This window comes from Vidua macroura, chromosome 3 (assembly GCF_024509145.1).
Source record: "Vidua macroura isolate BioBank_ID:100142 chromosome 3, ASM2450914v1, whole genome shotgun sequence".
Classification (NCBI taxonomy): Eukaryota; Metazoa; Chordata; class Aves; order Passeriformes; family Viduidae; genus Vidua; species Vidua macroura.
This window is the reverse complement of record NC_071573.1, coordinates 24,770,661-24,787,130: the sequence shown is the minus strand read 5'-3', so window position 1 is coordinate 24,787,130 and position 16,470 is coordinate 24,770,661. Positions and strand designations below refer to the sequence as shown.

At 36.2% G+C, this 16,470-nt stretch overlaps 1 protein-coding gene across 6 annotated transcripts in view; it reads right to left on the bottom strand.

Moving 5' to 3' along the window:
* The window catches only part of USH2A (usherin), a 374,152-nt gene that overhangs the window by 152,683 nt on the left and 204,999 nt on the right, over positions 1 to 16,470 (bottom strand). For all 6 annotated transcript variants that reach the window (XM_053974132.1, XM_053974137.1, XM_053974131.1 and 3 more), the window contains one exon: positions 5,200 to 5,379. In XM_053974132.1, coding sequence (XP_053830107.1) covers positions 5,200 to 5,379 — 180 coding nt within the window. The remainder of the gene's footprint in view (positions 1 to 5,199; positions 5,380 to 16,470) is intronic.

The window sequence follows — 16,470 nt, the reverse complement described above, 5'->3', positions numbered from 1 at the left end:
TTGCAGTGTCATTGCCTGCTGGCAGAACTCCTCAGGTTTATGAGCAGGGACTTACAGTAAGCTTCAATTTAAGGCAACCTTTATGTGTGGAGTTAGGCTGAGCCCCAACTGGCTGCAACTGAGGAAAGTGAGCAGCAAAGAGGGCACCTCTGTGCCTCCCACTGCCAGAGTTTGAAGACACAACTGTTCAGGAATGACACTTCTTTTGTCTCTTGCCATGCAAAATACCCACTCAAAATCAAGAATGAATACAGTATGAGCTCCCTGAAATGTGTGCTGAACAGCCTGGGAGAGGGGAATAAAAGAAGAAAATAGCACTAATGAAAATGACAACCAGTTCTATACTGCAGAGATTAGAGAAGAATTACTGTTTCAGTAGAACAGAAACTCCCAGTTCCCCACACAAGCACTTTTGGAATCCTACCCTTATATCCCCATGAAATCATCTTTCTGGACAAAAGGAACTGGAATGGCCAATTTACATGGCTTGCTACTGACCCTTTGTAATTAGCTGGGTCATTGATGAGAGATCCAGGAGAGCTTTTCCCCCCTCCCCGCTCTATCCTGGTCTCTCCTTAAAGCACCTGTAGAAAAGATATCGTCACAATTTTTCACTAAGAACTTTCTTTTAACACAGAAAATAAAGAACAAAAGAATCCTCTTGGATTCTTTCTCTTGGATTTCTCTCTAAAAAAAGAAGGGAGAGAGAGGAAAATGAGAAGGAGGAGAAGAAAAAGAGAAAAAAAAGTGATGCCTCAAATACCTGAAATTGGAAGCAAAGGACATTCTTTCAAAACAAATTTTATGGTGCCACACAATATCATACTAGGAAACATAGGAAAACAAATCTGTCTCACAGGGAAAATTCTAGCATATTCAAGTTTGATTTTTCTTCCAACATAATTCTGACTTAGCATCAGTTTTCTTTGTTTATTGAATATTCATTCCTCTAAGGAGACCTGCTGGCTTCAGGGATCAACCTCCACGAGCAAATGCTTTCGGATGTGAATACAAGTTGTATTATGTGGTTCCTTCTTGTTTGCATAATTAGATCAGCGGTCCTGTGATGAGGTTCAGTATCCTGTCTCTGAGGTGTTGCAACTTAGACCAACAGTGGCTGAAACCCTCTGGTTGCAGGACACCATCTCCTGTAGATATTGAACAAACACCAACAGCTACAGGTATGTAGGCTCAAGTTTTGTTGCTGAGAACAAGCCCAGGCAGTGGCATGAAGTATTTGACACAGAAAGAAGACACCTGCAAGGGGCAGGAGCTTAAAGGTCTTACATCTTTCTCTGCTAGACATTCCTACGTTGTGCAAATCACAGACAGAGCACATAATCGAACAACATACTTAATAAATCATGGCAGAGTTTAAAGAGGCACTTCACTACTCAGGCAGATTTTTTTTCAGAGTATCTTTCCTTATATGTTTTACACAGGATGTATCAATTATTTGAAGCTCTTTTCTGTGGATAAATCAGCACCAAGTTAATGGTTTGTAATCCCCAGTATAAGAATCCACAGGGAGTCAACTCTGCAATGTGGTACAGAACTACCATCCAAAACCCTCTTCAGGCCTCTTGTCATGACTTTGGAAATCCAATCCTTTTTCCTGCTTTGAAGGGGACTATTGAGACTCCACCTTCCTGCTTCCCATCAGAGCAGCAGTCTGTCTTTCTTTTTGCATCTATTTATTCAACATAATCCATCTTCCCATTCCCTTCCATACTTAGGATATGGGGGCCAGAGGAAGGGAATAAATGGATTTAACTAGAGTCTAAGCTATTATCAGCAGTGATTGCAAATTTCCCTTCTGCTAGCTCACCATTCCTTATTATAAAGCAATTCTAAAATAATGGGGTCTTCTATGTGCCACTACATCAAAAGTAGCACTCATTGAGGAGAAAAATGTATAACCAAGAACTCTGTGCAAAAGGTTTTCTCCCAGAATTTTGCAGCTTTATATCCTCTCTATCACTTCAATTCATTTATCTAATTCAATTAATTCTAAAACAATTTGTTTTCCAGATCTTTTACTGCCTGGTATCCTCAAATCAATGTGAAGCCCTGGCTAGAATATTATTTTTTTACAGCTTCTACCAAAGCAGTTTAGGACAAGATAAATAGAACAAATTTATTCTTTCTGGAAAAATATAAAACTCAAAAAAATTTACTTCTACCGCTGCAGTATGAAATTTGTCACTAATCATTTTAAACTATGCCCTTTTATGCTTCTTCCATCTCTTTTAGCTTTCTATGCAGTTCTTTGATGTAACAAAGACAGTTTCAGACAAGATTTCAGTTCATCTGTAAAAAAAAAAGCTTTAAGTCTTGAGGCAAAAAGCAGTGTATTTAAAATTTATATACTCCATAATGCCTTTGTTCTGAACTTGAACATCCTGAAAAACTTCTCCTCTTTCTTTTGCTTTCTGACTCTGAAGATCATTTGTTCTCATGGTTTCAGCTTCTTATTATGCAACAGTGACTTTAACTGGTGGTTCCAGCATTTAAGTACATGCACAGTCATGGCTGACCCTTTCTGATCAATTGCCAATCCATACAGGTTTGACTGATAAAAGAGCCAATTAGATTTAAGCAAATTAAGGGACATCACCAATGTCAACCACTTATTAAACTGAATGCTGAATTCTATGCATACCAAACACTAATGCACGAAGTCCCATTAAGAGTTGAAATCCTAACCCCATTAGTAACTCCAGACCACTACAGGGTAAGGGTCAAAAGAAAGTTTCATATTTATGGATTACCATTTGGATTCAGTTTTTATTTTTTTAGTCTTTCCAAGAACGCTTGAACCTGCACTGCAATTTTAGTTGAGAGCATAGATAAAATAAATTCTTTATTTCTAAGATAGTTTTTTTTTTTTAGTGTTGACTTTAAGCATGGCACATCAGCTTGATAAGAAATTAAGATATATTCAATCAGGTAACACTAAAGATTTGGTGTGCTTTATATTGTGTGCAATGGGTTTTAAATCTAAAAAAAAAAAGAACAAAAGAAATGCATGTTGGAAAAAAAAACTGTATCATAATTGTAAAACAGCGATCAGCAATAACTTCAAAATGGAATACTCCTTTGTCCTCTATCACTCTCCCTCTTAGACAATCTTCCATCAAGCTCTATGAAATAGTCCCCACATTGCAGATTTCTTAAATAGCATTTTTTTTGTATCCTTGAAAGGAGAATGGTACATTTTAACACTCACTAAAAGGCTGTGTTTTTGTACATAATGAAACCTTCTTTACTTTTTGATCAAACAAAACTTCTGTCTAAGTAAAATCTTGACCACTGAAGTAAAAAATAAAATTCTTTCTTATTTAAGTAGCATCTAGATTTCATTTAATGATTTAGAAAGTGTGAAAGCACTGAACACTGCCTGGTGTAAAATTACCATTATACTCACATTTTAGCATGCAATGGAATTGTTTAACACTCAAAGCCTCATTATAATAAAGATCATAGTAAAGCAAATCTATATTCTCCTAGATACACACGTGTGTCTATACATGTGTGCACATATAGAGAAAACACAGCGTGTGAGAGAGCACTTCTCTCATATGCACTGCTTCATTTATTATTCATTTCTCTACAGATCACAGTCCACTGGACAATAGTATGGAAGATTTCTTTAATAACTCTCACTGCTAATTTAATTCTACTTAAACACACATATCCTAGTGAATGCCACATGCTTTTCAGCATGATTTTATGTGTAAATCAGGATAATATGTTTTCAGATCATTAACTAAAAGGAAGCATGAACTAAAACCTATTTAACCAATGAGGTATTGCTTTTAAACTACCACAAGGTCATAAAAAAGATAATTTCAAAGCTATAAGTTTTCTAATTGTAATCAACAACAATCTAATTATGAAAGAAAGTGTATCTTAATGGCTGTCATAAACTTGTGCACATCCTTGCTTATCTTTAAAGATCCTTTACCTTGTCATTTGGTGAAATTTTCACAACCAAATTTTGCTAAGCAAAATTGAAATGTGACACTGGAGCTAGAAATATCAGTGTCTTACTGCTCAGTCTTAAATGAGCAGTAAAACTCAGATATAGTTTTATTATTATATGAAAACATATATTTGTTAATAGTAGGTGCAACTTGACGATCGGATTGGAAGAATATAAAATGAGCTGGGAATTGACTTTTTCCTTGTTCCTCAGTAATCTGTCATAAAAACTTTGTGTTGGATTTACTCACTTTTCTGAAGTCCTCAAACCCAATCCATCTGTTTGCAAGCAAGTTGTTTCATGACTGTTTTGGAGCTTTGAGGTTTATGATTTTTCTTTCCTATTTTCTTTTTTTCTTTTCTTTTGCTTTCAAATTGTATGTACATCCCTCTACACTGCTTTTGCTCAACAGCTAAACCACACATCTCTCAAAAACAAGTGTTGTTGGACTCTCACTTAAAAACCCAAAATTGCCTTAAATTAATTGTATCCATTGATATTTATTTAATGAAAACTAATTAGCTAGGGTGTCCATGAAAAAAAAAAAGCAGAACAGCTACATCAGCTATAAATGTAAGCTTTCTTGAAAAAATACTAAACAACAACAAAGCCACCAAACAAATCATTGTACAATGTTTAGGGCATATTTGCTCAACTCTCTTATTTCAAATTGTTATGAAAATAATATCCAGACTGGCTTACAACCTAATTCACTGTAAATCAGCACATTGTAATTGACTTTCTTACAGCAACATTATTTTGTGGATTCTGGCTCAATATATTGCCAATGGTTTATATTACTATTACTAAACAAATTCTCTAAGTCTATTCAATAAGTGCTCCTTGTCAGCACTTACAACTTTTGCTCTAAAACAGATTACAAAATGAAGGTGAATCTCTCTATATTCTTAGGCTAAATTAGCTGTCCATGCCAGAATACACCACCATTCACAGAAAAAAAAATGAATTACATAATGCACTTCTCACCTTCATAATATGCTAACTACACAACTATGTAGTTTCATTTTCTAGTTCTTAAATGGAACAAAGTGACAAATTAGAAGCCAAAAAGAACAATTTTGTGAGTAATAATTACTAATACAAACATATTCTTCTGAACTTCAGTCCTCAGCTGCGATAATAAATAACATTTTGTTGAACAGAGTGTTTGTGTAATTGTTACATACACAGAAAAAGCACTTTTTCATACTTACCTCCTGGAGGCATGACTATGGTTATAGCATCACTTATCAAGCTGCCCTGGCTGTTGGACACATTCACTTGAACTGTGTAGTTAGAAAATGGAATCAGTCCTTTAATGGGTACCCATACATTGAATTCCTTGCTGCTGCACAACATCCGAGTATCATTTACAATAGAATAATTAGCATTATCTGTTATGGAAAAACAAGAGGGGGAGGAAAAGAACAAACGTTAGACCTTGCATCTGCTACAATTCAGTCTGTATGAACCAAGTCTTATTTCTCAACTCTAATGAAGAGGTGCTATTTATACCAGTAACACACACAAATTTTTGGTCTGTTTGGAAGAAAACTTTTTGTACACAATTTCTTCTCCTTCTGCCAACAGTTTGTGGCATTTGTACATCTTCGGAAATAAACAAATCAATACACAAACCAACCAGTTGCAAAGCTGATTGCTATGTACAGCAAACAGAAGTTCCAGAACACTTCTGTGATAACTGCACATTCCAGACATTAATGGTAACTCTCATGAAAGACTGGCAAAACTTTTTGAATTTGCTACAAAAATGCTTAACTTAGAAGTTGATAAGCTAATTCCACTGCATGCATAAGAGTATCTGCATAACATGCATCTGCAGTAACAGGTTTTACAGCATGGTCTGCAGTTCTCTCAAAGACAAAACAAGGATTTGAAGCACTCAGTTTATCAGTTGAAATCATCAAAGGACACCACAGCAACCTACATGTCCTTTGCAACCCTTTTAAGATCTCAAACTTAAGATAAGACAATATTCTACCCTACAAAAATAAAAAAAAACCCGCAAAAACTTTCCAAAATACCTAGTTAGACTAGAAAATAAAAAATTATATATGTCAAGTAATATTTTTCTGACTTAATGAAGACCTCAGTAACATATGTCAGAGACAAGCTGACTTACTTAAATATCATCTTATATTTTGAGTATATGAAATGCTATATAAACGATTAATATTATTATTACTATCCATCACTACATGGAGAGCTCTGACATTGAAGCCAATAAAAATTCTGTATTACAAACAACAGCAGAATAACACAAGTCTAAGACCACAGGTATGAGAATGAGAGTAAACAGACTATAACTATAAAAATATTGTAAATCAATTAAGATATTGTCAGAGCTAGAAGATTCAATATTTACATTTGAGTCTTTTACAAAATCTAAATAAGACAGAATTACAAAAAAATCTAGAAAAATAAATTTTTAAATTAATTTTTAAGGGACATTCATCTGACTTACTCATTTTGATGTAAGTATCAAATGAACTATTAAAACTGAAATGCTATTAAATCAGAAACAATTTTTCAAATACTCCATGTTTCTATGATGTGCATTAAGGTGTATCTGCAGTACCTTTCAGTCATGCTCACATTACATTTTACCACAGACAAGTGATTGGGATTTTCCTCTAATTTGGGGATTCCTATGAACAATTTGGTTCACTTATGGTACAAATCCAAGCCCTTCCTTTATTTTGCTGTTTATGAACTGCACGGTGTTTTCAGTTATTCTATTGGTAACATACAAAAAGCTTATTTTTTCACGTTTTGGGGAGGGTGACAGGTTTCCAAAACTCTTTTATATATCTGCCTTGCAGCCCAGTTCCTCATTGCTCAAATTCTACCTGGACAGAACCCTACCTTAGCACCAGACCACTCAAACAGACTACAGTAGCATAAAGGTAGAATGATTTCATGAAGCTTGATGGATTAATTTTGGATTTCACTGAAGTCACCCTGGTTTAGGTACAACAATAGAGGCAAAGCTTCTTTACACGCAAGAAGACCAACCACATTTTACACATTCCACATACAGAATCCTGCAGAAGGAAAGTTATTTTGTCTGCGATTACTCTTATACTTGGGCTACTCAACCAGCACTAGAAAAATGCATTTGCATTACTTGGTCTCAGCTTTTAAACAGTGTATCAAATCCTCCTTCTGCACCTTTGTAGTGAAACTGTCCCTCTGTGTGATTTGGGAGAAGATACAGTCCAACAAAGCACATTTCTCCTCTTATCTATCACAGTTTTTGTGAATTTTGTGATTTATTATTGTGAAGATCATGCAACAATACTTGACATATACAGTCTTAAGGTCCTAGGGACATTAAACACATAAGGATTCAGCTGGCTGTGATAAAAAAAGACACATTTTTCAAACGTTTCACCTCCAATGTCCGGGAATGTTTAAAAATACAGTGTTAACAGATCAGCACTTAGGCTAGAGTCAAACATCAAGCAGAAAAGAAATTGTCTAACAGTAATTTATATATGCCAAATTCATGTGAAAATGATTTTTTTCCTATCAACAGTACAGATTTAACTTGTTAATATTTTAATTTCATCCACCTGAGCCTGGTAGGAAACCACGTACTTCCTCTGCTGATACTTCTATTCCATTTTTAATCTTTCTTCCAATGGCTAACTATACTATATTTTAAAAATACAGTTTTGAGTAACAGAAAATGAATTAAAAGGATAACACTCTATTCCAAGTTGCCTGGATAACAACATTAATATACAGTAATTATACAATTAGTTGTAACATTAAATTCTAGTTATAGCAGAGTGATTACTCGGCAATTATAAGAAGTATATAATTACCCAATAATTAGGAGAAGTATGTAATTACATAACCATTTTATTCAGCTCAAAAATGAACTTGCAAATTTACAATGAGATAGACAACACAGCAGCTCAAAATTTTTCACTGCTTCTAATAAAATGCTAAAGAGTACTTGCAAGTTTCCTAGTCCAAATTTTACACAGACAAAAGGTGTTTTATCCCAGTTCCCAAACAAGGAACTTACTGCTGCCGGCAAGCAAAATATTAGAAGAACATTTTAAAATGCAGGTCTTGCTGTGGCTGACTTGCAATATGGAGCTTTGATACTTCTCACTGCCTAAACTGTGCTTTCAGTGGGCTGGAAAATGCAGACACATAGGTTCAGCCTGACAGAAAGCGATACAGCAATAACCCTGCCATATCATTCCATGCCATTCCTGCCCAGATTGCCTCAGTGTGGACTCAATTTGTGAGTATAAGTGGATGAGGCCTCCCTTTGTCCAATTTTCTTGGGTGTTTTTCTCTCCATGCTGCCCACGTGTCCCACTGTAGCCCACCAGCAAGTCCATTGCAGATCCAAACAGCAGTCACCTCAGACAGTGTAAAGTCCTAAGAGACATTGCTCTACTTCAGACAAGTGGTTCGTACCAGAACACCTCCTCACTTCTGCCTTGTAATTCCTGCCATGAACAGACACCAGCACCCCAACAAGCAAGTTTCCCCCACAATTCTGTTAACATGAACAACCTAAAGGGGCAAAAGAAACTCCTATACATCCATGAATGGTTCACCACATCCATCAATGCTTAAGGCATGGAAACACCTGCACAAAAAGATAAATCCCGATAGGAGAGTCTGGACAGGGCTCAGAGAGTCTATTCTGTATAACCTCTTAAGAAAACCTAAATCCTTGGCAGACATGAAGGGTTTCCTCAAGCTCCTTAATCTTCCCATATTTTTGCACAGTTATGGTTTTGTTATTTTACTAGCCTTCCTGCTCAGTTCTCCATAACTCCCCAAAATTATCTGTGGGACTTCTTTACCTAAGGCTAATTGAGAACTACTTCTGCTTTTCCCAGTTTATTCCTAGTTTATACCTGATCAAGGTATGTCAGTTTTTCAGGAGAACATCAATATGAAGAAATGAGGGCTAAAGAATATCCATAAATATACTTAAAAGTGATGTATAGTTGAAACAAAGACACACAAACAAATATCACATTCAAAATCACTGTTTAAAAGTGCGAAGCTTCAAAGAGCACTCTAGACGGTGAGTATCTGTACTTGAAGGTTCAGGATGGTTTTGAGTGGACACTCTGCAGGGGATTCTCAAGCAGATAGGCATTCCTGTTACTGAGCTCCCCTGTAAATAGGTGAATTAAGCTCCTGTGAGGCAGTGGTGCGTAAATTATTGCTGTCCTGGGTCCATCATCGTATGGGGTTCACTAGATTGAAATAACATAAATGGGTATCCTTTTCCATTCTTGTTATAATCATTGTCACAAGAATTTTAATGCCTCATATATTCCATAATTTTTTTTCTGTGTGCTGTACTGCTCTGACCTTTTCAATATTCTGTAATTTGACTGGCTGGCGATTTCAAGTTCTCTCCTTTTTACAGCCTTATTAACTTGTGGGGAAGAGGTGAAATGCACAGCCAATCAGAATACATAATATTGCAAAGGTCACAGCAGTACAGTATAGCAGCAGCAGACACAGAATACTGTATATTAGTCATTAGTATCCTGATATCTTATTCATGTAACAAAGGTTGTGAAGAGTGCAGGAAATGGTACAACACGAAACCATTTTCATGGCATAGAAATAATACAAACTAAACATATTCATCTTACATTTAAGAATTCCCCCCCCCTCCCCGCCCTAAATATGGGCATGTTTAAAGGTACTCTTTCCATCAGGATCAAAATTTATGTTTTTAAGATAATAAATTGAGATGTTTTCTTTTTATGTATTAAACAGAGAAAGACACATTTTTCACAAGTGTGGGCAAATACCAAGTAATTCTATTAATATCATTGCATTTGTGATTAATACCAATCCATACCTACATATAGCTCCATTATGTCCTATAACCTCTTTTACATTATAGAACATGTTGCCCTACGATATTCAAGCAGACAGAAGCAGAACTATTACCAGTATAGAAGACTAGTCAAAGACTAAAGGTAGTAAAAATCCAGCTCAAGGAACGGTTCATGTGAGGATCTATACAAAGATTACTTAGGTAACTATCACAAACACTTACAGCTGGTTTTATGCCTGCTTTATATGACTGTGAGCATACAGAAGTTAAGCCTTGTACATTGGGCCACAGAAGTTAATAAGATTAGAATAGCAAAATAAAAAATGAAACAAAAATTCACCTGAACTCATCCTCATTGTCACCAGTTTCTGTCCCTATTTGAGACACAGCTAATTTGTGTCTCTTTGACACCACATCTTTGGTGGGAAATTCTGTGAATATGTACACTTCTTTGTGTCTTAGCTCATTTGTTTGCCTGTTAGTTTTGCCTATTCTTCAGCCTCATTAACTACCACAAAAGCTACTTTCCTCCCACCTAATTTTTTTCTTTTCTCCATCTCTTCCTTTCCCACTATTTCTAATGGAGTATTTAGAATAAAAAATATCACCTTCCATTAGTTTGATTATCCCAGTAGAAAACCAGCTAAAATACTTCTTTAGCATTATTGGCATTATTAAGAACTGTAATAATGAACTGTTCTCAAATTGTCATCTCAATTGTTATATTGACTTGTGAAGTAGTTTGGCTTTGATGCCATACCCCCCTTTTCAACAAACTATTGGGGGGGTTATGTTTTGAGACAAGATTGGTTTTTATGTTTTGGCATTCTGTTTTGGAAGATTTTTTTTGTTTGCTTTTTTCTTTTTTTTTTTTCAGATGAGAATACTGCTGATTTTTTTTCCTCAATGTCTTGAACCACTATTTGTTCCCCTTCTCCTGAGCTAACAGATGTATTGTTCCTATGGACATATCATGGTCACAGTCCATCAAACTGAGTTCAAAACTTAAAGACTCTCTTAACACATGAAAACTTCACTCTCATGGGCTAGGAGGAGTGTTGCTGAATGAGTCAAAATGGGTAATATAAAAGCGCTGGGGGAACTGGAAAAATTATGAATCCAAAATATTAATTTTCCAGTAAATAAGAAGAGTTTCACATTATCTGCATTAAAAAAAATTATCTTTTTCCTTTTCCCCTGGGAATTAAAAGAAGCCTTTAGTTTTAAACCTGAAAAATGGAAATATGGAAAATATTTGAAGAACAAGATCAAAATCTGTGTTGGCATGTACAGCAGAAATATGAAACCTAGAAGATCCAGTTTCTGACTGGTACTCTAGTCATCACTCAAAGAGGCTTCTTACAGACTCAGATTTGGTAGAGCTATGTTAGATTGTCTTGAGACATACAGACACTAGCTGTATGTACACTGCCTGACTGACACTGGAAGGGGATTCCTCCTCTCTATTCAGCGTGGTGAGACACATCTGCAGACTTCATCCTGTTCTGGGATCCCCAGCATAACACAAAACTGGACTTACTGGAGTGGACTCCATGCAAAGATAATTAAAGCCTTGAAGAATATGTCACACAAAGAGGGTTTGAGAGAACTGAGGTTGTTTAGCCTCAAGAAGAAGAGGAAAGATCTTAAAAATGCATAAAATGTTAAAAATATCTGTTGTGAGGGCATAAAGTAGCCAAACATTTCTCAGTAATGTACAGCAGCAGAACAAAACACAATGAGTACATATAGAAAATACAACAAATTCTGTTTAAACCTATAAAAAACCTTTTTTTTTTTACTTTGACACTGGTCAAACACTGAAACAAGTTGCTCAGAATCTCCAACTTTGGTGATACTCAAAAGCCAGCTGGACACTCTCCTGGGCAATGTGCTCCAACTAACCCTGCTTGGAGAAGAGAGCTTGAACTGGTTGTTCCCTAGAGGTGCTCTCTGACCTCAGCTGCTCTATGATTCTATGAAAATTTTCAGAACACTTCTAGAACCCTAAGGCAAACCAGGGGCAATCATTATGATGAAAGCATGTTCCTGTCAGTAGAAATAAGTGATTATTAGTGTTACAAACACTAAGTAATGTGCATTTATGTGCTTATTAATTCTACAGACTGAAATATGAATAAAGCCCCCAGCTTGATGTGAGAGCTCATACAAGAAACTTAGCACAGACCCCGCGGATGGTTAATGACTGCAGCCAAGATTAGGCTTTGTCATGATGGCAGGCAGGAAGGAATCTTCAGTGTGTGGTCTCATCTACCCTTTGGAGCTTTCAGCTCAGTGCCATGAGGCTTTGAACTAAAAAACCTCAGTAATTGTTGATGAAGCTGCCAAGACGAAACCTTTTTGATTTGAATTACTGTTGTAGTTTTTCTCATTACTCATAAACACAGAAACATCTAATGAGTCTTGCAGCTGACTCAGTCTCATTTAGACCTCCCACTTAAAACAGTGTGTTTCAGTATAGTGTTAAATCTCTGCTGTAATTATATTCATCTCTACTGTAACTCCATTTTTCTGCAATAGCACCAAGAGGCATCAGTCCTGGAGCCCCCACTCCGCACACTGTATAGAGTGTTTTTGAGATGCACAGTAGGAATGCAGCTCATGACCTAAATCAAACTCTAGAAAGCATTCTATGAGTACGACCAACTTCTCTGGATTTCAGCAAGGTTTCCAGTGTCTAAGCACTGTCATCTTGATACGAACAGGAGGAAGTGTCCCAGCACAGTTTAGTAATCCAAGTGGCAAAACATCACATTTGACATGAGACATCAAAGATCCAAAGCATTTGCTGCACTTGCAATCTGAAGCTGATGATAGAGCATATAGTTACTGATTTCATCCCTTGTGTTTGAGGGGTTTTAGAGACAAATCATAATTTTATCAAGACTTTATCAAGTTTATTTCATGAGGGACTTTATACAGTAAAAAAAAAAAAAACCAGAAACAGTAAGATTTTAAACCTTCAGGTTTGCTTCTCCATGGTTAGAACATTCTTTCTCTAGCTGCAGCAGTACATAAATGGAGATTATCACAGTATCTGGTTTCTGAATCTATGCCCATAATTCATGGATGCCAATAAGAATTTTCCATTCTCCAGGGACACTATCAGAAGGAGACTAGCTAAACACACACAGCAGAACTTGGAGTCTCAAATCCATAATCAAATATCTAGATTGATTGTGTCACTTGCACTTGTATTGATTTCAATTGGAGCAGCTGACCCAAGGGAATAATAAAAATGTGGAATAAAACTGATTTATGAGAAGAAAATAAATCCTTTTGTGAGTGGTAATGAATTGGTACTATTTAACCCTTTCAATCACAGAGGGAGAACACTATTTATTTTTTCAGAATGCTGAGTTAGCCGAAAGAAGTCATATAAAAAAAAGTCAATACTGTCAAATGCCATTACAGTTAGTTGTAATACTTTGGAAGGAATGAAGCTCTAAACTTGATCTAGGATTTTTGTCTGACATATGGCATTCTTTTGGTTTTTCCAGTCACCTTGCATGAGGCATCATAAGTGATGCACTTGGAGATGGAAAAACCACAGAATCACTCAGGTGACTGTTTGTTGTACTTACTTATAAATTACCTCCCTCTAGACTATTTAGGGCAAAAGCATGAAGAGTAACACAGCCACATCAGGTGCACACAATTATCCCTATAAAAAGATGACTGATCATAGTGATCTTTCTGGTATCACACTAGAAATTTATATAGTCAAAATATAATTTGATTCCCCCTTATAAACATGCAAAGAAAAACTTCAACAAAATCTTGTAAAATTCCAGTTTTCATCACGTTTTCTCTACCTGAGAAAACACATGGGGATTATATTAGTCTCTAAAGAGAAGTTTATTTGTTTAAAGCCAACACATAGAAATATTCAAACTCAATATTTTTATCTGTGGATGCTCTAGCCAGATTGTATATATCTTGATTGGATTATGTCATTGACATTAATCATATTGTGTTTAATGTCATAAGCTGGTTTTTTACATTTAGCAGTTACCATAGATACCTAAGCACAGTCAATGTAGTCTTCATGTGGGTTAAAAACACTGGAAGACATTCATTAACTAGAAGACTGTTTTGGTAGGAAAACTGATTGGCAAATTCCCTTTTACTCAATACTGTTTACCGGAGCCATCTCTAGAAGATTGCTATTATTCCCTAGACTATTCCAAGGGAGTAGAAACAGTCTTGGAGCCAATCCTGCTATAGGCAGTCACTAGGAATTTCAGCCTGTTAAGAACTGATAATACATTCCTCACAAAAATGGGGTTCAGCCCTATCAGCTTTATCACATGTAACCAAATAAATTCTAAAGTACAAGACAGACAATGTACATGTGACAAAAAAACATAAATATGGGAATAGAGTAATGCAGAAGGTCAATTAAAACACCATCTGTGATCTGATGCTAGAGTCTTCACCAAAGAAATGGTCAGATGTAGGAATTAGAGAGTGACTTGAATTTTGCTTTCCTCAGAGACACCTGTATTAAGGAAAAGAACAGCACACCTGATACTGACAGGAATTAAGCTATTAGATGGTGCATTGTGAAGCTGCTCAAAAGCTACTGAAGCTTGACCAAACATTACTCAATAATCATCCTGAAGTGCATGCAAAACCAGGAGTTTTCTAGCCAGGCAAATCAAAATTTAAATGCCCTACAATTCCAAGGCAAAACACCCCTAACTCCTGCTCTGGTGAACAGATTAAATATGGCTATTTTGAAAATGGGTTACGCATCCTCTTTGCTTCCCTTTCAAATGTCTTTAGGAGTGCAAAGTGTTGTAGGTGTCTAACTAGAACTAAGAAGACAGACAAAATGAGAGAGGAAGGGGACAAAATATGAAAAATCTCCTTAATGGCTGGTTTGGAAAAGCAGCTAAGGGCTCCCACACTCACACTGAGAGTGTGGAGGTTATCTTTCTGGTGCAGAAGGTGGTAAGCATTTTGTAATAACTTCCATTCCTTATTCTCGAGCCTTCAGCACAAGACAGGCTAGGAACTTCAAGGGGCTTCAGCATTCCTTTCCCCACTTCTGTTGCCATCTGCAGGTGGTGTCTTCCCCTAGCAGTCACTGCTTTTTGAACTAGGTTGATTCTTAACACTTCCTTTTTGACTTTTGTTTGGAGAGGGTACTGAAAGTATTGGGTACACTGTGCCAAGTTCAAGACTACAAGAGGAACTTTCTTATAGAAGTTAAATGAATAGATGATCTGAACTTTATTCATATATATAGTAAATATTAAACTAAAAAGATTAGATGAGCAACATTCTGATATATACATGCAAAAGTCAACTTGTTTATGCTGTATTCTGCTTTAGAATTCTCCACTTTGCCAAGAGAATGAGTGGACTGCAATGAACCTTTCTGGTACACCATCTCCAAGTAAGGAGAATAAGCAGATAAATAATTCTTTTTCTTTACAAAAATACCTGGTTAGCTATCTTGCTGAAAAATATGGAACTTAGATGATGTGTCATCAAAAGAAGTTACAATAAGCATTAAAAAAACCCTCAAGAAACAAAAAAAACCCAAAACCTCAAACTGAAAATAACACACATTGATTTCTACATTCATAAGCAATGGAGTTCTGAGTATAACCCTGCAACTTCGTGTTATGAAACTCCCTAAGGACATACAGTTAATTAAGGATTTTCTTTAGGTCAAACTCACATTCAAATGCATCACAACATCTTGGGGACTACAGATTTGGATTAATTTTGTGCTAACGCAGTCATCTGACAGAGGTAGGAAGATAAGAATTTCCTCCAAATCTCTCCTCTGGAAAAGAGGTAACACCTGATTCTTCCTGTCCTAGAACTTAATTTCAGACACTCAGATGCAATTAAAAATGACCCTGTATTCTATCTGAACCAACCTGAGAATAAATAGGGATGAATGTTGAAACTACTTGAGGGAAATAAGCCTAACTCTGTCACCTTTCTTTCCCCTAAAGCCCTCTGAGAACTGGGAGTGTATCAGATAACAAGAACTCTAACTACTCTTGAAAAGGGAACAGCTGTTTGTTCTCTGGTAGCATTAGTATTTTATGGCTTGAAATAAACAATTGCAAACCAAATTCCTCTTTAAGGCTCCTCCCAAGCAGGTACTGGGCTTTAAATTACTTGAGGCAAAACAACTTGTCATTACATTGCATTGAGCCCAAGCAATGATGCCTGAGCACTGCAGAACTGGGACAGAGCCCTCAATTCCTAAAGTCCTGTTTGATCTCCATATGCTGTTTGCTGGAAACAAATACTTTTCTGGAAAACTAGAACATGCCTATGCAGAACAGAATGGCGAAACAGCCCCAATAAAGCTCCTTCCAGTTTTTTAACAAGTACTTTCACAGCGAAAGGTTTTCAGAAAAACGAAGATTTGAATTAAAAAATGAAGGCTAATTGATACAGGTATTTCCCTTGAATACATTGTTAAATCATGGCCAAACTGTGGAAAAATCCATTATAAGTATCCTCCTCCATTGTCAGACAATCCAAACTATCTCCTGCTGCACTACACTTCATACTTGCAGTGACCTTTTCCATCAGTTTGTGATAGTATTTGCTCGACTTTCAGTTTGGTTATTGA